The 26393-nt window shown below is 37.2% G+C and overlaps 1 protein-coding gene across 1 annotated transcript in view; it reads right to left on the bottom strand.

Moving 5' to 3' along the window:
* LOC311300924 (uncharacterized protein) overlaps positions 1-26393 on the bottom strand; it is a 123284-nt gene that overhangs the window by 1069 nt on the left and 95822 nt on the right. The window contains exon 4 of the mRNA XM_084425598.1: positions 14688-14893. Within this exon, the coding sequence (XP_084281724.1) occupies positions 14688-14893 (206 nt within the window). The remainder of the gene's footprint in view (positions 1-14687; positions 14894-26393) is intronic.

The following is a 26393-nucleotide window of genomic DNA, read 5'->3' as shown; positions in this document are numbered from 1 at the left end:
TGGACAAAAAAAACAAGAGGAACAAGAATGTCAGCAAGTAGAAGATCGTAGGATGACACTTAGTAACAGGTTAAATAGATGTCCACAAGTCAAACATTATATTTCTGCTTAGTGTTCTGAGTTATACACTAACATTCAAAGGGTTGGTAGGATTTTTTGAAAGAAGTCCCTTATGCTCACCAAAGCTACATCTGATCAATAATACAGTTAAACAGTAATATTGTAAAATATGATTAAATCTTTTGAAAATGTAACTTCTTCCTGTGATGACAAATCTGAACTTTCAGCAGCCATTACTCAGTCTTGAGTATCACATGATCCTTCAGAAATCATTATATGCTGATTTGGTGCTAAAGAAACATTTCTTATTATTATCAATGCTGAAAACATTTGTGCTACTTAATATGTTTATGGATACCATAATGCATTTTTCTTCAGGATTCTTTGATGAATAAAAAATTTAAAAAAATTAATTTTTAAATATAAATATTTTTTAATATTATAAATGACTTTACCGTCACTCAATTTAATGTGTCCTTAACGAATAAAGAAAATGTTTACTGAACTTCTGAACTGTAGTGCATTATGCTATTTTTCAGTGTTTTCTTTTTTTGTGTGTGTGTGGAGACTTCTGCACTATTATAGGTTTAAAATTAATATATGTCTTTTTTTATTAGTATTGTGCTATAACATTTTTTTCAGAAAAATGCACTTCAAAATGGCATGTAAAACAAAAGCTGTTGGTTCCTTTACTACATGTTGGTGCGATGGTCATTTCCTGTCTAAGCAAGTTCTAGATCAGAATAAGCTGTAATGTGGAATAGAACTTGGTCCGCTTAGTTAAAAGTCTGACTCCACCATACTTGGGTCTTTATAACTCAACAGAGTTAACTACTGCTGTTGAAGAGATACTGAGATGTGAGGAGATGTAGAGATGAATGTTACTGATGATATGAACTTAAACTAGTAGTAATGCAAAATGGTTCTATATTCATACATACCGTAATTGGTCTTGCATGTTTAAGCAACCTTAATCTCATTATTATCCAATTTGCCTTCCCTCTCTCTTACAGGTCCCATGGGAGCCCTGAAAAATCCTCTTGAGATCCATAAATGACCAGATATGCCTTTCTACAACAATTTATTCACTGCTTCCTTACTCCAGGCAGATCGTAGCATATTGGATTTAGACAAGCAATCATCTTCAAAAGACATATTGTGGACCTCTAAGTGAAACATCACCCAAACTGTCACTCTGCCACATTTACGTAGCTGTTTAATTACAGAAACAGTTTAGAAAGTGTTGAAGAGAGATAAGGCAAATCTGAAAGAATCTGCTCAGAACACCTTCAAAGTGAGACGCACATTTATGAGGTGATATCAAAGTGCCAATTACCACAGTGCTTGGATGACTTCATTTACCCTGCAAACTCAAACATTTGAAAGTGTAAAAAGTAAATGGTACGTGCGAGGCTGTTTCTTTCACATTATACCTCTCATATTTTTATATATATATTTTTATATATGTATTTTTAAGTAGCTGACGACAATGCAATTGCATTGGTTAAAAGAAGAACTTAAAGTTAGTGACTCGCCATGTCACAAATTATCTTGAAACAAGTAGTCTCTGAGACTTCAAGGGTGGTGGCAACTAAAAACATTCAGAGAAGCATTCTGAGATTCATTTCAACAGTCACTCAGCTCAACAATCAAGAGCCTCTCCATCTGAAGAGTTGGGCCACTCACAAGTTGCCAGGCAACCTCAAAGAAGTTGTCACAATCGAGAAGAGTCATTTAGACACCATCATTCCCAGGTTACAGTGCACTTCAAAAGCTCTGATAAAGTGTTTACTTCATCTGAAATAGTAATTAACGGAGTGTCAATTTGTTATTCGATCACTCTTGACCCTGAAAAACATCATTGCATTAAAAATGTCTCTTTTTCCGAACCCAGCCCCTGAGTGATGAAATTCACATGGAGATTCACAAATGGCTAACCACATTTGAATAGAATCTGCAGATGTCACATCATAATTAACACACATTAATTCACCCTGGCCAAATGAGATATAAAAAAAATCCTGAAGCAATATGTTGACGCATTTGAACGTCCATCTGTGTATGTGGATATTTGTCCTTTAAAAGGTGACATTGAAGCTCAGGAACGGAACTTTAATTGTTTTGCACATTTCTGTTGAAAAGTACTCGGCAAACTTTGTAGCCAATAAATAATCCGAATCGCAGACCAAATCAAGCGTTCTTCCAAACTCATTTTCAAGGCCAGTTATTTGAGAGTTATCAGGTCCGATCGCACAATCCCGTAATGCAGGTCTATGGGGACAAAGGAGAGCTCCATTCTGGCTGAATTGAAAAACACATTTCTTGTTCTTAACGGTAACTAAGCTGTCAACAGATAAGGAAGTTCACAGTATCGCCTCCCTGGTAATCCATCTCGTGATCGCTCCCCTTGTATTTTCTTTCTAAACAGCTTGGAAATATGGTTTGAGGCCTTTGCCAAATGTCACTCCAAATGCTTCCTCCAAATGTTCCCAGAATGAAATATTTAAAATTGTGGAATAAAAACTGGAGCACACAGAAGGAGCAAAGGAACACAGTGTTACTATGCTAATGGCCTCCATGCCCATGTTGTCACTTTTATCCAATAGGCTGTCAAAGTACTTACCTCCATTTAACAACACAAAACAAGAAATGCAAAAGTCAGTTGAAACTGCCCGCGGTGGCACAAGTGGGTGCTCGTGCTCTCTGCATGTGTCTGCCTGCTATCTTCTACTGCGTATGTGCAAATGAACCGCATTTTCGCTGAACAAAAATAACCGAGTTCAGTGAACTTAGTTGCAATGATTTAAATAACAGAATACGAAGAAAAGTAATAAAAACTCAGTCAAAATGAGTAATGTCAACAGAACAGAAACAATTAAGTAATATGAACTTGTTTTAAAGGAGTGGATCACTTTAAAATGAAAATTACCCCATGATCTACTCACCCTTAAGCCATGCTAGGTGTATATGACATTCTTCTTTCAGACGAATACAATCAAAGTTACATAAAAAACTGTCCTGGCTCTTCCAAGTTTTATAATGGCAGTGGATTGCAACCAACAGATTGAAGCTCAAAAAAGTGCATCCATCCATCATAAACAAACTCCAAATGGCTCCGGTGGGTTAATAAAGGCCTTCTGAAGCAAAAGGATGAGTTTGTGTAAAGTAGCGTAGTGCGTCATGGTGTAGTGTAAATATCAGCAGTACGTCGCATTACTCGCATAAGTTGTGCTTTTCATTTAAGTCAGATCCATATGTTTGTTTGGCCGGAAGCTAGTTATTTTATAAAGTTTTAAATATGAATATTTTTCTTACACAAACTCATCGTTTTGCTTCAGAAGGCCTTTATTAATCCCCCGGAGCCATTTGGAGTTTGTTTATGGTGGATGAATGCACTTTTTTGAGCTTCAATCTGTTGGTTGAAATCTACTGCCATCATCAGGCTTGGAAGAGCCAGGACATTTATTAATATAACTCTGATTGTATTCATCTGAAAGAAGAAGGGTGGCTTGAGGGTGAGTAAATCATGGGGTCATTTTCATTTTAAAGTGAACTAATCCTTTAACTAGTGTGTATAGTAAATTTGCTCCCATATAGCAAATCTCGGTTACGCTTTATTTTGATGGTCCACTAGACATTCTGTTGACTATAAGTAACATTGCACATACATGTAAACTAACTAGCAAACTCCCTTTAAGACAAGTCATTTCACTCTGGGGCCGTTTTTGAAACGCCTCTCAGACATGCAAGTGCAGGTCTTACATGTATCTCTTTGAATGGGGAAACATCAAATTCTCCAAAACTGTTCGTTAAGCTTACGATTACATTTCATATTTGAAATCACCAATGAAAACAACTGTCTTATAAATATTGTTTCTAAACGCTCAAATCAAATTTGCATTTTTCAGGCTGGACCAAGCTAATGCACATGCGCAGTCCTAAATGCAGAACACATTACTGTTTCTATAGAAACCGGAGGTTCTAACGGCATCTGCAGTGATACAATGACTTTACCAATCGATGATTGGCTCTTTTATTTAGAAGGTGGGACTTATTCTGCCATATTGCACTTTCTCCCATTCATAGTAATATGAGTGCACCATCTTTCTGTATAAGTCTTTGGTATTAGTAGACTGTTAGGTGTAGGGTTAGTAGAATAAGGGGTTAGGGTTAGTAGAATAAGTTGACATGTACTTGCAAAGTTACTTATAGTTAGCAAAATGTCTGTTGGGGGACCACCACAATAAAGTGTTAACAGATATTAAGCAGACAATCTGCTAATACTCTAATGAGAGTTAGTTGACAGCGAGTTGACACACACACACCTGCCTCCCCTCACTCACTCGTTTCATTTGCTCTGGATTAATATAGTTGTTGTTACAGGACTTGAATTTTTGGTAAGGGATTGCACATATTGCGCACAATTTTAGTTATTCCTGCAGATTTTGTGCTCACACCCAAAGTGCACACACATAAAGCCACCTCTCAGTACTAAAATTTGTTCATTTTCGCAGCTTATTGCACTTAAACAGTCAAATACACAAAATAATGTCAAAATGCCGGTCTTGGCGAATATTCACGTAAACATTGTCAGTTATGTTTTAAGTGAATGTAAACAGTTGAGAAAGAAAATGTATGTGTAACATTATATAATGGATCCGCGCGTCACAGCGGCCAAGTGACAGCGGCCTAATATACAGTACCTGCTGCCAAATTGAGAGATAATATAACAAATATGTATATGGCAGTTTTTCCCCATGGTATCGATGTCAAAATTGTGGCCAGTAAAAATGCTGAGTGGCTAGTAACTTTGGAAAACCACTAGCCACAGTGGCTGGTGAGCAAAAAAGTTAATGTCAAGCCCTACATACAGTGTAGTCACGTAATGCGATATATACTATATTGCACATATTGGCGGTGTAATTGTTTTTATCACTGCAAAATGTAAACAATATTATATAAGGTTGGATATATCATACACCCAACTTGAGCTGCAAAATATAGTATACTCACGTAAAGCGATTTATACTATAACAAATCTCAATTGCATGGTGGTTTATATCGTCGCAAAGTGTCAACTTTATCGCACAGCTCTCTATATAAAGTTGAATTTATATAACATCCACTTTTATCCATATACATAAAGCACATTCGCATAATGCAATATGTATAAAGCAAATCTTGGCTGCATTATTATATCATCACAAAATGTAAACTATATTATCACCCAGCTCCAATCTGCTAAATGTGACTATAAGGCATGAAGATTAAGATATTATAAACATTACCATCATTTTTTTTTTTTTTTTTTTTTTTTTTTTAGTAAAGCTGCATTACTTGACTTGAAAATCTAACTTTTACTACCATTATTATCATATTTCCACCTATGATTCCATAAAAGGTGCATATGTTTACATTACTCCCAAAAATAAACTAAGCTTATTGCTGTCCGCATGGTTTGTATGATCCATGGTGGTAGACCTGGACATTCTGTATATCAGAAACCATCATGTCAAATTTAATACCTTAAGAGTATAGCACACATTCGTGCACACACATCCGACACCAACCCTCCCCCAAGTTTGTCAGCTCCCCCCCTTCAAACCACAAATGCTCACCGCATTATCTGTCAATGCTGATTAAATAATGTAATTAATGACTTAATTAACATTTCTGTAATCTATTTTAATAAATCTCAGGCGGCGTAATGAGCGATTTTAACCTCCGGGCTCCGAGTATGAAAATGTGCAGCGCCGGGTTGGAGCGGTCGGGGGAGTTTTCCTGCTTGACAGTGAGACGGTGGGACTGAAAGGGGGGCACATGAGCAGAGCTCAAGGCTAGTGTCATCAGACTTGCTGTCTTTGCAAGATGAGAAACCTGTGGCAGAACCCTGTCCTCACTCATCATGGCTGACACAGAGGCCTCATGTGAAGTAAAACCTGCATCATCACATCTCAAATATCATCATTACTGTTTTGGTGTAATAGTACTTGAGCTCATCTAAACAGTTTGTGCTGAATTATCTATATTTTTCACTGTGGAGGACTGACAGCTAGTCAAAAACACACCCATACATGCTGTCAACAAACATCCCGTACAAATGCATTCGAAACAGATCTGGAGTGACGTCACTTTGAAATTAATGTAGTACACACGCACACACACACACACACACACAATTCTAGTGCCCTCAAAATATTTACAAAATAACCTTTAATTCATGTAAAATGACAGAAACAATGGTTGAATTAGTGAGATTATTATTATAGTTAAGTAATTAGAAATACTTAATGCAAGTAGTAAGCCATGACTTCCTGTAAGTGCTAAGCAATGGTTTCCTACACTATACCCGATGCTATATATTTTTAGCATCCATATATAATATTGCTATAAGTAATTTTTAGGATGACTCCCTAAAAAGTAGATGTGTGTTGTGGCTCCACCAAAACATCACTTTGTTTAAGCATCCCAACTGTAACGCTTAGATCCGAAGACGAATATGAAGATAGTATAACACAAGGTTTAATAGATAAATCCAAATAGACAGCCAACATGTTAGACAGCGTGTAAACATAAACACGAATAGCGGACACTGAACAGAACACAGGCAGGAACTTAAATACACAGTGATGATTAACTAAAAGACAAACAGCTGTGATGATTAGTGTTAGGGTCCATAGTGACTGATGAGTGGCGGGAAACTAGAACAAAGGAACACATGTGATGAATGGAAACAAACAGAAAGTCCAAGAAAACAAACTGAACATGACTGTGACACCAACATTTCTACATAGAAAACTAGGCTTTGTCTCAAATTTTCAACCAATGGCTGAAGGAGTGATTAGGGAAACCTGATTGAAAACAGTCATGTAAGTTGCGTAAAGTCACAACAGCAAAAACTTCCCACTCCAGCTAAGGTATTTGCAAAGTTAACTAATTCTTTTTGGACAGTAATTGATTTTTGATAGCATTTTCTTTTTCTTGAAGACGGATGGAGGTTCAGATAATGAAGAGAGGTTCGGAAAAGGCCTAGCCCCTTCAACTGGACCCTGACCATAACCCTGAGTAATTGGTTGTGATAAAGATCTGACTCTACTTGTTCACAGCCTGGGGACTCACAAGAACCCTATTGTTTATCACTGAGTGCTCCCTGAACCTAACAGACCATCAGCAAATGCATTACAATTACATGCCCTACTCAAACAACATGTAGATACAGTGCAATGCAGTCTGTGTTTGTTCAGTTTTATGAGGTGGAATTTAATCATCCAGATCACACAGCACTTTCTTCTGTTAAACATATGGGCTTTATGACTTGTGGGTAGATTTGAAGATCAAACAAATGGAGTGGCCTCGACCCTGGGGTGAATCTGTATCAGTTCGGACAAAAGCATCAAACAACCTTTGTTATTCAGAAACACCACGTCACCGTTGATGATCCTAGACAAGAGACTACAGTAGATAATTCAGTATCTTCAAGAACCTGAACAGAAAAGTGTGAGGGTCAAGCAATCCTGACTGTCACATCCCCACATAATGTTTCCAAAAATGCCCTCAATTTCCAGATGCCTTTAATGTCACTGCAATTTTATTCTGCCTTAGGACAAAATGTGCATATTACCACGACAGCAACCCTACATTAATAAGCTATTGTGATAAATAAATAAGTAGTTTCCTAAAATGAGATGAACATAACTGGGAAAGGTCAGGAGACATGCAGAGAAGAGGGTGTTTTTTTCTTTTGTTTTCCTAAACGGTTGTCTCCGAGCGCTTTTCCAAAGGTTAAGATGACAGAAGCTCAGATGAGACGCTGAGGGTGGGTAGGAGGGGCTGGTCCCTAAGCGGGGGCCTACAGTCCCCCAAGGGTCCTCGCTGACTGAGACGCACCCTGACAGTAGGCAGCAGGACACTGGCACACCACGGGCAGCATGGGCACCATGGGGCAAATCCCCTTCTCTGTGCCTCATGCACACACACACACGCACACACCTCCCAACCGTAGACAGTGTACGGAAAAAACAAAGACCAGAAATGAGAGGATAATTGTAGTGAAATGGCATAAAGATCGGAAATGACCGAGACGGGAAGAGTGCCAATGAGTGAAAGTTAAGGAGAGAAACAGATTGTGGCAGTGCATCATAACCCAATAAAAGAGTGCCATTACACAGCCATCGGGAACATTATGAGTCCTGTTCCAGTCTCTTCCTATTCCAGTGCCCATTCTGATGTCTAATTCTACTGTATTGTTTGATGATGGATTAGCTGACTGGATTTTCATTTGCATACCACAGTTGTCGTTCTTTTTAAAGGAGCAAAAAAGTCACGCTGGAGTTTCTTATAAATGGAACTGCACTAGAGCAGTGGGTTGTAATCCAAAAATGAGTCGCAGGACAGCAGGAAAAAAACTAAAAAAACAATGAGAAAATGCTTCCAGTGTCTGTTGTTGTTAACATTGAAGGCTGTGACTTTACTGTGCAAATGTATCTGTCACTTCAACAATTTAGGTAGATGGGTCACTTATGTGATGATTTTTTTTCTATCTATTGAATACACCTCTTCTATGGTTACTTGTTATACAGCTGTCAAGGTTATATAACTGTCCTGATATTATAATGATGAAAAAAAAGTCTCATTAGACACTTGAAAATAATAAAGCTGTAATTATTAGTTTGGCATAGATTTTTTTATTATTATTTATTAGAACAAAAGTGCATTGCAGTTTATATTTATTTGAAAGGGTTTTCTCCACAGAAAAGTAACACGGCCTAATCAACATGATCATTTGACTATTAAATATCATGTGCTGTGACAAAATTTTATATTGATGAATTATTCATTCACAATGATATCATGAGTACTTAAAATTACTTTTTACCTTAAAGGAACCGTATGTAAGATTGTGGCCAAAACTGGTACTGCAAGCACTTTCAAATTACTGAAGAGCGGTGTATCCCCTCCCCCTCCCCCCTGACTCGAGGTTGCCAGATAGGCTGGCATTTTTTTATCCGACACGTTTGTAGCTGCAGCTGTGGTAACTAGAGCAGAGCTGGCAACCCGGATGCCGGAACACTACTGACTTTGTGATTGGTAGATAGGTGGAGGGTGGAGCATCAGGCTAAAACACAACATGACAACATCAACATCAGTTGAGGGCTGCAACTTCACTTTTAAATGACAATATCCTGGCCGGACTAACTGTTGTCAGTGATATAAGTATTTGAAATGAACATGATTTCTTAATGTCTAGTGACATATCAGGGCCATTTTATGATTAATTGAAATACATTTCTTACATACGGTTCCTTTAAGTAGAAAAATAAAATAAAAATAAAAAAGATTAAGATTTGAACATGGTAGAAAAGTTGTTCAAATACATACGAAACCAACATGGATATAGAGCACATGACTAAGAATTTGACACTTTTTAAAACTATACTTTAAGAGATGTTTCCTTTTCTTTCTTATAGACACTCTTATACAGCATGACAATATGCCAACATGTACAGGTCGCTCATTTTAAAAACCATGAACAAAACTATGCAAGGTAACAAAAACATACTGTACGACCCAAATTACATTAAATACGGGTTACATTTTTCTTTGGTGTTGGGCTAGTTCCACTGAGCGCTAACAACAGTAAGCGAGAGAATAATATGTATCCAGAAGACATTGCATGCATCTGTGGACATTTCAAGTTCCCAAAATAGGGGTTTCTTGTTCCACACACAACATCCTTTATGCAAGCTACACTTAATGAGATGGGATGTCAACTTGTTACACAAGGCTGATCTTACACAAGATATCAGATAGCTTTTTGGTAATAAATAACTCCCATGCAATTATCAAGAGGTGGAATTCGTTATACGAACATTCTACAATTGTCTGCTCATTTGCATAGATTGCACCTGGGGTGCAATGCATCAAAATGGCACCCCCTCTGCCCTGCTGGTAATCACATATGCACATACAGATTGGTGCACACACATATAAATATGATTGTAAGACAAACCTTTTACACTTACACGTGTTGTGTTTTACACAGAAACAAAGGTAAAAAAAATAAATAAATGTGTCAAAGCTGATATAACAGAAGCTGAGGTTACACTTTATTTCAATGTTTCACTGACATTCTACTAACTAATAAGTACCTTTGCAACTACAAGTCAACTAACTCTAGTTAGAGTATTGTGTTAGTAGACTGTTAATTCAGGTGTTAGGGTTCGGGTTAGTAGAATACGTTCACATGTAATTGCAAAGTTACTTATAGCAGAATGTGTGTTGGGGAGCATCAAAATAAAATGTTACTAAAGCATTTTTTTTTTTTTTTTCATTGAGAGGAAACAATAAAAAACATAACAATAAATGTTTAAAGGTGCTGTATGAAAAAATTGGCCTCTAGGAGTTAGGGTTAGGACTGCACATTGAGTTACGTGAGTTGAATGAATATGATGGTTTAAGGTGTATACCAGTCTACTGTAATTACAATCATTTTATTACAGCAAAAGTCACTGATGACATCAAAACTTACCTCTCTTAAAAAGGATTTTAAAAAAAGAAATAAAGAGATGAATGTTCGTGAGCAGGTAACAGTTTTTCAGTGTTATTTGAAATAAATAAATAGAAAAATTAAAACATTAAAACATTAAAAAAAAAAAAAAAATTAAAAAATTAAAAAATTAAAAAATTATGTTACAAAACATAAGGACATAATGATAAGGAAACTTATGTACTTGCCCAACAATTTTTTTTTTTTTTACGTTTCGGAAAGAAGTCTCACCAAGGTTGCCTTTGTTTGATGAAAAATACAGTAAAACTGTAATATTGTGAAATATTAAAATATAATATTATTACAATTATTAAAATAACTGTTTTCTATTTCAATACATTTTAAAATGTAATTAATCTTAGTGTCACATGATCCTTCAGAAATCATTCTAATAAGCTTTTTGGTGCTCAAGAGGCATTTCTTATCTTTATCAATGTTGAAAACAGTTGATATATTTGTGGAAACCGTGATGCATTTTTTAAGGATTATTTGATGAACAGAAAGTTCAAAACAACATGAAATATCTTTACAGTAACTTTTGATCGATTTAATGGACCCTTACTGAATACAAATCTTGCAGATCCCAAACACTTGAATGGTAGTGTATGCTATAACTGTTAAACACAGTGTATTGTTTTTAATCACAGGTTTATCAACAGGATGAGATGAGCAGTGGACCAATAAAACTATAAATCTAAAAAGAATCCAAGCCATCTGATTGGCTACTTTCACAGAGCCATTATACTATCCACAGCTCCTTCTGCTCTTTAATTCTACATATTTTGTTCTCTGGGTTTGATTTTGCTGTCAATAAATTACAGGCAGTGTGATGATTCGAGAAAGGCATTCTACATCTCTCAGGTGTACATGTGGTTGTGTCTGGTTTCTTTTTCTAGTAGTTATATGCATCTAACATGGGAAATAGTGTATATAGGCACTTTAAAATCATGCAAATGGAGTATTTGACAGAACAGGCTGTAGATTAGCAGTAATGTGTGCAAATGTTTTTATTGGCCTTGCTCTTAATAGAACTAGTGGTAACTACACTCGTGATAGATATGGACCAGTGTACTTAGGACAAATGTTTGATATGACCAAGATACAACATTTTATCCTTCATGGTAAACCTGGGCTTAAAACAACATTGTATTATACTTAAAAAAGCCTTTTTTCTGGCCCAAAATATAAGGTGAGATATGTAAAGCAATGCAGTACTTTAGCCTGATGCTTCTCTCTAACAATTTAATGTGTTGTTTAAACATAAACCAATTTCCCGTTGTAAAATTACAGCTCATTACTAGTGTGGATAACGGCTGGAACAACAGTGTAATGGCGTGAGAGCAAATTACCAGCCCAGCCACAATATTAATTACCAGTTCACAAGGCACATTCCTAGCTGAAAAAGTGTTTAATAAGAAAACCTATGAGCCCTATTTCCTTGATTACTACCAGGCCCATTTTTTTTTTTTTTTTGAAACAAAGAAATGAAGAGGAGGGAGGGGGGAGGGGTAGTATTGGAACAATTATTGTACATATCACAAAATTTAATTTCCCTCATTATTCTGAAAAGGCACCCACTGTGAATTTCTATCACTGTTTTCACAAATATCATAAATGTACATATCAATTGTGGAAGTCAAGCAATGTATAATTATTTTTTTTTCATTATGGATACAGAGCAGAGTTGATCATGTTTATTTCAGGAGTTTAATGCATTATTTACAAGTCGGATGCTAATAAAAGCAGACTGCTCATTTACTAATGACTTGAAGCACCCGGAGCATTTTTCCAATTACTTATATTAAAACTGAAAAACACTCTTATAAAACCTAGCAGGAGAGAGAGAGAGAGAGAGAGAGAGAGAGAGAGAGAGAGAGAGAGAGAGAGAGCATAGATGGAGAGAAAGTATGTGTATTCTGTTTTTGCTTTAATTGAAACAGTACAAAGATTATTTCTCTGTATTAAATAGACAAACCTGAAGGAATAAAATACAATAAATGCGATAAATGAAGGCTTGTCTTCAAATAAAGGCAAATTGAACAGCGATGCTCAGGAGCAACAGGATAAAACTGCTTCTTTTCAAAAACACCTGGCCTCTCTTTATGACCTGTTCATTTCAGATCTTTATAAAGCGATTCAGAATCAGGCAAGAGAGTTGTCATAAGTCAGAAATGAATGTATTTTATGAACCTGTTCTCGGAGGAAAATAACACTTCAGATTAAATTTGTTTTCTTGTCAGTTGTTGACAGGACGAGCCCAGCAACTTATTACTGTTCGATCTGAAAATGGGTTTTGATATAAATTACAGTAATTTTTTTTCAGTGAAAATGAAAGACATTACAGAAATACAAATAGTGGATAGTCAGATAATCAGACATAAAAAAAAGCTATTCTCTGTTATTGGATTATGGATTTGTCACATGTTTTTTTGAATCAGTGAGGGAAGCATGTGAATGGTTTTGCAACCATACCGCCCAACTGGATGAAAAAAATGGGCATTTTTATTATTGTTACAGCTTTTACAGTAATGGATGCTGCTCTCATAGGTTTTATTGATTGTATGGATTTTTCTTTTTTCTCTTCAAAAAAACAAAAAACCAAACAAACAAAAAAAAAACTCTCTAGCTCTGAAGTTTTCAACAGAGAGCGACACAAAATGCTTCTCATTCATTCCTAAAAGATCTCAAAAGACCTTGAAGAGTGAGAAAGTTCATTTCCCACCATTATTGTAATGCAGACTAACCGATCCTTTAATAACATCAGTTTATGACACACTCACTAAATTTGATACATCTCATGTGGACAGCACACACACTGCATTATTATCAAAGTGTTATATTAGTGTTTGGCTATTTTTCCTATTTATCATTGTGTTTTTCTTTTCTTTTTTTAAAGGAGCAATATCCACCAGGCTCATGAGCTGCATGTGTCATGTATTTCATCTAATGACTTGTCATACTGATAACATCTAAATGAGTTACCTATTAACTTCATATGCTCCACTCATTGGAAAATACAGGAAAATTAGTTAAGCTTGGCTATTGAGTTGCCACATTTATATGTATAACAAATGAACGAAGGGGAAATGCGATCAATATAGCTTTTAATTTTACACCTCATTGATCATGTCAATATCGCACACACCTTCAGCCATCTGTAGGAAAACTGACTCTTTCTAGGCTAGATTTCCAAGCTGAGTGTGTATGACTGAGTATAGGCTACTAATAATGCATATCTCCTTTAAAAGAAAAATGATTGCATGCGCTCATGCTCACTGCTCATGCAATATGATAATTAGGTTCTACAACACTACATAACCTACTTACATAGGCAATATACACAAACATAGACGAAAGGAACCTCATGTGATCTCATTTCCCTACAGTTGGCTTATTGCTTTACTGATTATAATGGTGAGCATACAGAAGTAAATTAAGAGTGAGATGGTAAAGGGCTGATTGAAATCTAATCAAATTGATCTCAACTTTAATCAAGCATTAGTAATGACTTGAGGCAACAGTGGCCTGCAACAAATACGGCACACATGCACACACACACACACACACACACACACACACACACACACACACACACACACACACACACACACACACACACACACACACACACACACACACACACACACACACACACACACACACACACACACACACATACATGACAGTCTGAGAAGCCATCTGGTCATAATGAAATATGAAAGGCTTGTTTAATCCAACACACTTTAAACACATACAGATAGATATGCATTGGTTAAGAAGAGCTGGAAAAATAACACAGCGGTGGTCTGGATCTCCCCTTCTCGTTCTCTGATGTCAAAAGGTAGTTGGAGTTTGCAAATGGTGTCACATGGTTTATTGTCATTTCTATAATTAGACAGACACAGATGTGCACACCTCCTGCCAACCCTGAGCCTCAATTCCTAAATTAATTTTAGTCTCCCTATCCATCTCTAAAACAGGTTGAACTGGAATAGGGAGTTTTTGTTATTTTTATTGGGAACGTTCTCACTCAGGTGTTTAGCCACAAGGCAGGTATCAACAAAGCTTGGGCGGAACTCACTTGATCAAAAGGGCTTCACTAAGCAGGCCGAAGCAGATTGCAGCCGACTTGAAGAGCGAGTGTGGAGGGGGATTTTCAAAAGCAGTCATCATCCGATACACCACGTACGGCACCAGAGCCAGCAGGAGAACAGCGATGGCTAGAATGGGCCAGGTCTGCCACTGAGACGCCACGGTCCGCCAGGGTGCACATCTCTGCAGCTGATACTGAAGGAGACACATACAGCAAGTCTCATTAATGAAGGATAACCAGAAAGATGATTTATTAAATATCTGATAGTTAGTAAAATTGGCTTTTCACACTGTAAAACATTATTTGACCAGTAAGTTATGACAACATATGTTTTTACATCGCTTTAACTCATCAAAATAAGTTAAGCAATTTTCAACTTTCATAATAACACTAAAACACCAGTTCTTGACCAAAAAAAGATTTTGATTGTAAGAAATGGCAAAACAACCAAGCATGTGTCGCACTTTACCAACTTTACCATCCCAAGGTTTCAGGTTAATTTAATTTAAGTTGAAATGACTTAAACGTCCAAGTTGATTCTACTTAAAATTTGTAACTTTTTTTTTACAGTGCATAATGTGACCATGTTTCTGTAATTGAGATTTATACATTGTCAGAACGCTGAATATATCTGCTTTCCATTGATGTATGGTTTGTTAGGATAGGGCAATATTTGTCCGAGATACAACAATTAGAAAATCTGGAATCTGAGGGTGCAAAAAAATTTAAACATTGAGAAAATCGAAATTGTCCATGTTCGCGCTTTTGCTGCCTTCATTGACAAAAATAAATGTTTTATATATTTACGGTAGGACATTTACAAAATATCTTCATGGAACATGATCTTTACTTAATATCCTACTGATTTTTGGCATAAAAGAAAAATCAATAATTTTGACCCATATGCATTGTATTGCATTGTCTTGTGAGTGGTTTTGTGGTCCAGGGTCACATATACAGGTGAAGTGTGTACTTTTTTAGCATACTTTTTTACTATCCCAGCTTAATATATGTAGGCTGAAAAGAGTAAATATTGTGACTGAGGCATTTTCAAAACATTGCCCTCTTTGTTCAAACATCTTTCTTTGTGTGAATTAGATGCAGATGGGAGAATTCCTCTGGGAACAGATGAGTGACAAATTTCAAACATCTGGATACAAAAAGCCTCCATCTTCATTGTTGGCAAAAAAAAAATAATTAAAAAAAGAATAATAATATATATATATATATATATAGAGAGAGAGAGAGAGAGAGAGAGAAATATTACATCATCCTTGGGTTACATCAATGAACAAATGTTTGGAAAGTCAGATCAGGTCCTGATCCTTAAGAAAACAAGTGCACATATTTACCGTTTACAGTGTAAAAATTCACTTTTTTTTCAGGAAAATAGACAAAAAAAACAACCCCACTTCATTAGCTAGGTAACAATAATTACATTAACACAATAAACTTTACTCATATCAGCAATTCAAAATATTTCTGATAAAATATCAGAAAAGCTTGTCTAGAAGTATGCTGTTCTGTTTTCATTCCGTATTCTGAGGCCTAGTCATTAGGGCTCCACAGAAAACAAACAAGCCGCCTTTGTGAGGCTAAACATCCCTCCTGACTACAGCTTGTGGCTTCACACCTGTTTTCTCCCTCTCTCCCTCTCTCTCCCTCTCTCTCTCGCCTTGGCTTCAGGCATAGAGAACTCTGTCACGGCCACACGTTGCGTGCGTGTGTGTGTGTGCACTCCTGCGCCCTCAGGCACTTTGTCGCTGACATTTTGTTTTATAGCCTGTTTTATTAATATTCTTGCCACTTACCAAATTAATATCCGAGTTGGTGAGAAATTTAATAACCATAAAATATTTTACAGGAAAGTATTTACTCTGTGGAAGTAGATGAATAGATCGCCACATCCTCAATTCATCTCATAAACCAAACAGAGGATTTTCTGTAGGCCACACAGAATGCTCACCTACAGCATATTATAACGGGTCTTTATTCCTCCTACAACTTCAAATCTCAGTCCTCATGTTTTGTTTTTGTGGATGAGGAGTAACAAATTCCCCTAGAAAAAAAGAAAAAAAAGCCTGACAAGCTAACCACTCCTGGTGTGATATCTGGAACAGCATTTAATTAGTGTCCCTGCCTCATCTGCAAATGCATACCGCCGCCTCACTTGTGTTAGAACAGCTATTCATTAATTAGATTCTTTGTGGCAAGTGCCACTGAACTATCTGCACTGTTTAAGGTTGCATCAAGCTGCAGTAAGTGCTTTCCTGATAGTGGGACGCATCCATCTTCATTTCTCAGCCTCTATGTTTGACTCTGCCCTTCAGCCAGATGGAGAAAAACAGAGAGAGAGAGAGAGAGAGCAAGAAGGAAATAGAGCTTCAGAGGGACCTGATACGATTCATCCCAGGCAGACCCTGAACTTTCACCTGCTTTTATTTCCGCACCGAAGCTAATTAATTTACAGAGGCAAAGTGGGTGCCCACTTTTGGAGGCGTACAAGAGCTGCCATGATCATACGGCAACAAATACAAACCAACATGTGGAGCTTTTCAGGATCTCACTATGAAAAAAACCTCAACATCAAAGTCGGACAAATATAAACAGGCCAGATTCCTACAGCAAACAGACATGGGCCGTGAGAGGAGAAGCTGTTCCACAAGCATACAGACACTTCCTGAATGGCCTTTTCTCCCTCCCTGTGGTTCAAAACTACACAGTGTACCAACACAACCCCCATGCCAGCCTAATCTTCATTCAAACAACCCTCCTTCATCTGAATGTAAACATTAGATAGTCTTTACATCACAAGCTTTTCTCCTCTGGGTGTTTTGCATTGCTGTGCTCCAGGTGTAATATTGGAGTTTATTTAGTCAGGGAGGGTACATAGCATTAGTAGCACAGTTAGACTGGTGTCTACATATGGATGCATGATTGCCTGTAGTCCCACAAGAGCACTGATGGATAAATGGATTTAGGTTTGACTTGATGACGGTTTGAAGCTGCTGTTTTTAATGGGGGCTGTGTGTTTTGAGTACATTTAAGGGGGTATTTACATAACCCAAGAATAGGGGGCATTGAAAAGTGCGGGGCCTGTGAGGACCGTCATGCTTGCTAATACACTCTGGAGTTTTAATTTAGCTGATTTCCTTCACCCTCATGTACCTCTTTCCCAAAGCCAACCCCAAATTCAGTTCCTACATGTCATACGCAAACGTTTAAGTTTCTCTTTAGTAAAAAGAAAAAGAAAAAAGAAGCTGTATACCAGCATACTACCCAACCCTAACTTGAAGTAGCCAAGACATTGGAGCTATGAAGATATTCTCAATTAATTTAAAAGAAAAAGCTGCCATTCTAAAGTTTTAAAAAGTCCTGCTTTTATTTATACACTTCAACTTATTGAGGTAAAGTGTCTGCCTTTGTGCTTGAGCTGAATAGATACAAGGCAATGTATTTGTTAAAAAAAAGAAACATAGTTTTCCATATTTTTCCATTATCTTTTCCAAGATAATGGACACAATTCCCAAGGTAAACTCTGCTGAGAGCTAATATGTTGTTGAACAATGTGACACTTCTAATGGAGGGACAGTAAAGGAAAAGAAACGCACAGGGGAAGATAAGGGTGGAGAGAATGGGTCCGTCTCTTTGTCTTAAATAATCAGAGGCAATATGGCAGAAGTCATTTAAAGGTTTTTTGTTGTTGTTGTTGTTGTTGTTTTTGTTTTTTTATGGGTGAGCAATGAAATGGAGCACTACTGTGCAGCTGTTAGCCTTGTATCTCTATCCTCTCAATATTCCCCTGGACCCCTGTCATATTTGTATTTAAACAATGGCTCTATCAAGGCTAAGGAGACTCAGTTTGGGTTAAAAGCACCGCAAAAGGGTCATAAGATACAGCAGAAAAATTGGATTACCCTGGAAGACCCAAAGATAAGAAGCAGCATTATTGAGACAAGCAGTGGAAAAGATGGGCTTGTGGGTTTCCATGTTTTTCTGTTCTTTCTGGAATGCAACTATTGGATGTAAACTGTAAAATCAATTGGCATTAGTGTTTGTTGGGTGGATGGATGGATGGATGGATAGACAGATAGAATTTTGTAAATAAATAAATAATCCATACATGTATTATAAATATGTTTTTATAATACAATAATATAATACAATTTACCAATATAGTTGGAACTGAAAATAGTCACACTCTCATACAGTCACCACAATAGCAAAAATCCCTCTTTTATTGTTACAATGTACATTTTTAAACTTAATAAAGCAATTACTTTGGATGTGCATCTCATATTCAAGTGGGATAAATTCAAACCAGCTATAAGTTGATACAGATTAGCTCTCTAATGGGTAATGAATGTAAAAATTATTCTTGCAGCTTTTGATACATGACCTCTTTACATGTTATGAATACATATGTGCAATAAAGTGGAAGTAAAGGAAAAATTAACTGGGTCAGGCATCTGATTTGATAAAAGAGATGCTTTATATGTAATTAGGTATTCAAAATAGTGCTGGATAATTAAACATCATATTATCCCAAATGGTGCGAATTTGTAACATTTTTAGTAGGTAATCCAGTTTAACTGCATAGTTAGTATGCTTGTTGTAATAAATTAACTCTTGGTTAACAATCACAGACAGCATTGTGTTCATCACCTCCTAATGTTTTATGAAAATGACCTTTAGGAGCCATCCCAATCAATCAATTAGGCGACACAAGGCCTATTGGGATTATTTAAAAGCCAACATCTTGGAAGTAGGACACTATACACATTCTTCTATGATCTATATTAATAAGGCAACCCAAATACATTTTCTACATTTGTGCATTACGTATACATGACATCATTTTTGGGAATGCATTTCACCAACACATCTATTATAAATTTGTTTCCATATTTACAAGATGTACTCTTTGCACTAGTGCAAAAAAAAAAGAAAAAAAAAAAGTATGCCACCAAAAGAAGTCCAAACAGTACACAAGCTTTGCTGCCAATGTGGTACAACCAGCACAGATCCAATGTCATTCTAGGTACACTGGGATACGGAGTCTAAGGACACTGTCACAATAACATTTTTCTCAGGGGAACTCATAATGACTGATCAAATCTACAATAGGGCCACAGTTCATCTTTAACATGCTGTAAATGATGTCGGCTGAAGAAACTAAACAAAAAGCACAAATGGTCAAGTGAAAGGAAAGATAAAAACACCCCGGAGAGAAAGGACAGAGTTGGAAAAGAAGGATGGAGGAAAAAAGGCATGCATATATTTTGTCCTCTCCCTCCGGCTGCTGTTTTGCATAGACATTGCTGTGTTGGCGTGGGAGTGGAGGGCTCTGTTAGACCAGCATTAGCATAAGTTGATCAGAGGGCCTGTCTGAATCTGACAGAAAAGAGGATGGACCCTGAAGTGAACACTTTGTGACCACTATGAGATTCAGAGAGACAACTTCACTACAGCATCAAAGACTCATTTCCTGTAGCTAAGTGAATACTGACGGTTTGCTGAGAGGTTCCACTTGCTTTAAAAGTGGGAGGTGTACAGAAAGCACAAGAAAATTATAATAGAAATATAATATAAAGTCTTGGTAACACTTTAGTTTAGGGTCCAATTCTCACTATTAACTAGTTGCTTATCAGCATGTATATTACTAGGACATTGGCTTTATTAGTACTTATAAAGCACATATTAATGGCTTGTTCTGCATGACCAAATTCTACATCCCCTAATCTTACCCTACCTAAACTTAACAGCTACCTCACTAACTATTAATACGCAGTAAATTAGGAGTTTAATGAGGCAAAAGTCATAGTAAACAGTTAATTAATAGTGAGAATTGGACCCTAATCTAAAGTGTGACCAAAGTCTTCTGAAGACATACGATAGCTTTGTGTTACAAACAGACCAAAATTTAAGTCATTATTCACTGATAAACTTCCAATCCAGTTATAACTTGAGAACTGGATCAGTCAGATTCGTGAACAAATCATTCAGGCTGGTTTTGTGAATCAGATCAACCTTGAATTATTCATTCATGAAATGCACACTGCTACACACCAACTCTTATGAATGCACAAGGCCAGATTTTCAGTGAATAATGCATCTGTTCCTAACACAAAGAAGTATTGTGTTCCTAACACAAATAAAAAAATAATAATAAAAAATAAAAAATCCTTTTTTCCTAAAAAAAATATAATACAAAGAAGTCAAAAATGATTAGGAAAACAGAATCTTATGACATTTTTGATACTTTTATGGTGTGTTTTGGAGCTTGACAGCTATAGTCCTCATTCATTTTATTATATTAAAGAGTAGCCAGGGTATTCTTCTTCTTCTTCTTCTTCTTAAAAAAAAAACAAAAAACAATTGACATGCTGATAGGCAAATGATGACAACATTTTCAGTTTTGGGTGAACTATTCCTTTAAAAACATTACATGTGAGTGTTTTTCTTTCTTTCTTACAAATATACAATTGACATCTAATTCAGCAGTGCAGTAATAAAAAAAAGGCAAATGACAGATAAAAATGATACTACAATAATACAGCAGAACATTTAGATGCAGCTCAATGAGGGGGAATAAGTACGTTTTTTAAGAGTCTTTCCTTTTAAGCACTGAAGTGTTACGATCATTTTTGTTTTTATTTTCCATATTTTTGGTAAAAAACAACAACAACTGTTCTAAGCAATTGCTTTCCATAATGATTCACAGTTCGTTAGTCAATTTAATTTATAATTGAATCGGATGGATGTGGCTCTGCCTAACTCCCTGTCTCCCAAGGATGAGAGCACATTTAAACTGTTTCATTAACACCAGGGGCCTATAGAAAAACGACCCCAGAGCGCACAGTGATGTTCCGAGCGCAAGTTGTTCTGCAAAACATACAGCGCTAATGGAACATATCCGAGTTCTGTAAAATACTACTGGGAAAAATAAATGACAAGTTTCATGACAGCTTTGCCTCTTTGGCTCACTCACAAGCAGTCTCTCATAAAAAATAAAAATAAACCTTTAGTCAAATTAATTCAACAACTGGCAGCGCCTTGCTAAGCCACCCAAAAGCACCCGAAATCTCCACCCTTTGGTGAAAACGTACCACAAATTACACATAAAAGCTAATTAATACAAAAATATCCCAACAAATGTACTACTTGCGTACAAAGGAAGCTTTATAGTCACATAACTAATTTAAGATTGCACATTTTCCAACAGCGTTTCAAAGTTTTGCTGAGGAGCAGGAGCTCGGACAGAGCCTCTGAAACGAGCTTGTGCGTTGTTTGCAACGTTCCTGAAGCATGAGAGTAGAGTCCATTAACTAATAGAGATTAAAAGCCTGATGCCTCTCCCCTTCCCTCGGATTACACTTCCAAAGCACACGGCTGATTGATGAGAACCAGCAGGCTGCCTGGAATCTCCGCTTTCATTAAGGTTTCCCTCCCTCCTTCGCTCTTTCCATCCACCCATTCCACCATCCGCTTCGCTATACCTCCGTCCATCTCAGTGGGGGAAGAGGGAGGTAAACAGATGGAGAGGTCTGGAGGAGATAAGTGGCAGCACTTTAGCATGAGCACTAGAAGGGTTCCATGCAACCAAGGGTCATTTCTGCCACCTGATGTGATCTATTCTGACATGAAAGAAGTCCACCTATATGTCATCATCTGCTTTGTGCAGGTTCTCCCATGAGCAAGACTGGAGTAATCAGAGTTCCTGGACCAAGAGACTTGACTTTTACACTTTAAAACTTCAGAGAAATTAAATTAAATGAGTTCAATTCACTCAAATATTTCATAAAGTTCATTGTTCCTAATAGAAAAAAAAAAAAAAAAGATATGTGAACTCAATAACAGTTTAAATTAAGCTGAACTTAAACTGAATAAGTTGCAGTCAGACCACCATGCTCTCTATAATGAGACTTAATGATGAAATTAAGTGTTATTTTGTGTGTTTTTTCCACAAGATTAATGTAGGTAGAGATGTGTAAGTGTTTATTGTTCTGTTATGTTGGGATTTATAGGGGTTTCTGTTGTGTTATGTTGCTGTTTTGCAGGGATTAGTTTAGTCAACTTTTCAAATAAATTGCAATTAACATGTTTGTAAAGTGCAAAATCAAAATGTAAAGTTCTGCTAACTTAATCTTTGAGTTTGTTAACTTAAAAAAATTATATAACTGATCACCTCAACATTTTTTGAGTTATGCCAACTTATTAGGGTTAACCGTGTCGGTCTTATAAGGTGCCCAAAGAGTCCGCAAGATGGAAGATTTTTGGAAATAGCAGTCCGAGATGGAGATGGAGGCAACCAGGTAAGAGTGTGTGTGTTCGAGAGGGGCGGTTATGTCATTCTCAGGAGGATAAGGTGCCCTGACAAGGCAATCAGGAGTGAAGTGATTCTGCAGCCACGCAGCCTCAGTGCTCTCGTCCCTCACTCTGATGAGCTTTTGACAAATGGAGAGCAGCCGAAATTGGTTTTGTATGAGTGCTTTCAGATCTGTCTCTTAGCAGGATTATTGCCACCTGTCTTCATTGGCTACATGAGTCCGTCTATTCAGCTCACTCAAGGGTTTAGCGGCTGGTCATTCTGGATAAAATGGCGAAATGGCTCAAAAATAAAAACCCACTAACCTTCCGTCTCAGCCTTATAACTATTAATATTCAATCCAGCCCTCCCCTCTCCGGTCTGTGCCCAGGTGACCAAATTGCAGAGGTCAACAGCGCCACTCCAAACAAATCTGTTCATCGCATATCGTCCAAATGTCAACCAGAAGCTGAAACAGGAGGCTCGTGGAAGTGCGGGACCTATTACAAAAGCCCCGTCTCAAACCTTACAATCTGCTCATGCTCCTTATTAAATTAATGACAGATAGTGCATCACAATCAAGTGAACCTCCATAATCGGATAAGTTACTCAATTCAGATAATGAAAGCTGGGGGAAACTTTGTCTTGGGGACAGTGATATCTCCAGTGATCAATCAAGGAGCAGCTGCAGCACTTTAGAGATTCTCTTCTGTCTAATCATTAATACGGCAACAAAAGAGAAACTATTATTTTAAGCCTGGGAAACAGAATCAATAGTCATGATCGATAGGCAGATTCACAGACTGTGTCACATTTACAGGATGAGAGTGTTGGATTGCAGTGACTCAGCTCTGTTTTTTGTTATGTGAGTATTTCCACATCAGGGACTGGAGGGAAATAGAGGGGGGGGGGGGGGGGATACAAATTGTTGTACAGGGGAACAACACATTTGCAGTATTAAAGGGTAGTTATTAGATCTCATAGGAAAATGTAACTGTCACGAATGGCGATTTCATATCAATTCATACATTAATCATACAAAAACATATGATTATTAAAAAAAAAATCATGAAAGTCCACTCCTAACCCCAGCCCAAGCATACACTAAACCACACTAGGGTGTAAGCAGATCATACGGAAATGTATGAATTCACACAAATTAGCCACCAATTCACCAAAACGTAAAAAAAGTTACAAATTGCCATGAGATTATGTTGATTAACCTCAAATGATGTCTGGGTTTTATGCAGCTCTAGACAATTTCGATTTGCAGGTGGCACAAGGGAGATGGGTGCACCCATGGGCCCCAAGCTACAACCACCCAAAAAACACCCGAAAGCTTCTCCCTTTAGCAAAAACATACCACAAATTACTCACAAAGTCTAATTAATACAAAAATATCCCTGGAAATGTACTTCTTGTGTACAGAGCAAGCTTTATATACCTTATTCAGAGGAGCACAATGTGGTATGAAAGCGAGACTGTGAGGGATAGACTTACCGTGTTTTTAATGGCATCCGCTTTAAAAAGCTGCATAAAGCTCCTAGATCACTTAAAATTTTCCACAGCTCATGTTGTCTGGAGTTTTTTTGTCTACTGAGATTTCTTGGAAAGATATTTTTGCAGTGTTTCGTTAGCAGAACAATCCAAAAAGCACATTAAATAACATTATAACCCACTGAAGAGATGTATGTCTATCCCTAAAAGCCTTGCTTTATTAACGTAAACAATTAAATATGGCGCTGCTGTGAATAAGGGCTATAGCTTTATACTCTATGCAAAATCCAGTTGACCTCAGTTGAAGTGATATGTATAAACATGTGAAGATGAAAAGGACTAGTATTCGCTCAAGGTTAGTCTGACACCTGTGTCAGATTTTAAGCATGGGGATTTTTTTAATTAAAAAGGAATGCCCTCATAACAAATGGGACAGGACAGATACATCAGAGATCCATTAATTAATATGCGTCAGTATGGTATGTTTGGCACAGACTGAGCTTATCAACTGTGGTGAAATGAGAGCTATTACACAACCTTAAGCTGTGGTAAAAACATCAGTTAGTGAAATGAAAGGTGCAGAGTGAAAGAGAGATACACTGTCTGTATATGAGTGTGCATATGTGTGCATGTGTGTGTGTGTCTGGACCTTATAACTCCTACGTTGTGGGGACAAAAGGTCCACATGAGGAAAACAGCTTATAAATCATCCTAAATGTAAAAATGCAGTTTATATCTCGCAATTCAGGGTTTTTTTCTTCTCAGAATTGTGAGATATAAACAAGCAATAACCTTTTCATTTTTTATTCTGCGGCTTCCATAGACTGCTACTGAAGAACTGTCACCAAAACACTAAAATGGTCTTGTACAGTTTGTACAGTATAAAAATCATTGTCTATGGAATGCCCCCATACTGTAAAACATGGAAACCCAACGTGTGTGTGTGAGGACCATAGACTGTAAAAAAAGATGGACGACGCCCCTTCGCTCTCTTCCATTGATGAGAACTGAAGCCGCCAGAGTCCCGATATGGCGCTGACATATTGGAACTTGAATCTGCGCAGTAGCGATCTCGGGACCAGACCTGCGCAGTAGTGAGCAGGAAGTAAAGCCGCAAAATCAGCGCTCCGCCCTCACTCTCGCAGAATGCACTCAGGGAGAGTGGATTCTGCACACTTTTTTAAAAATTGATTGCAGTACGACAAGAGACTCGTTAAAATAAAGTAAATACAATCTCCTCAGTCCTCCGAAGATCCCGAAAAAATGTCCGTTGGCGCTTCAGTGACTACTTCGCTCGAGAACCTGTCAATCACAGCTGTCAATCATGACGTTACACCACCGCATCACGCAACTAACTAAAAACCTTAAAAACCAACTTATTTTTGAAACAGACACTTGAACTTACACCAGCGTGATAGAAACGACAGTAAATGAAAGAAACCACCTTTGGAAAAAAGATATTTGAAGTGTAATTTAATTGTTTAGTTAGTTTAGTTTAGTCTCACGTCCCGTTGAATAACACGGGGAGGCGGGGCTTATGACCTATACTAGGACCAGTCACCGGGGGGCGATAGAGACGTTTTGGCTTCACTTTTCAGGGCTTGTGCGGCACGCTTGGTGTGGACTGGTAAACTCTACATTTTGGGGACAAAATCCCCACAAAGATGGAAACATCTGAAATCTTTGTCCTTGTGGGGACATTTTTTGGCCCCCATGAGGAAAACAGCCTATAAATCACACTAAGTCATGTTTTTTGAAAATATAAAAATGCAGATCCTACCCGTAATTTTCTGTGATGGGTATGTAGGTTTAGGGGTGGGTTAGTGTAAAGGGATGCAATATACAGTTTGTAAAGTATAAAAATAGTTATGTACATGGAAAGTCCCCAT

Source organism: Rutilus rutilus, assembly GCF_951802725.1.
Source record: "Rutilus rutilus genome assembly, chromosome: 12".
Lineage (NCBI taxonomy): Eukaryota > Metazoa > Chordata > Actinopteri > Cypriniformes > Leuciscidae > Rutilus > Rutilus rutilus.
The sequence above is the reverse complement of the archived record's forward strand: the minus strand, read 5'-3'. Positions and strand labels throughout refer to the sequence as shown.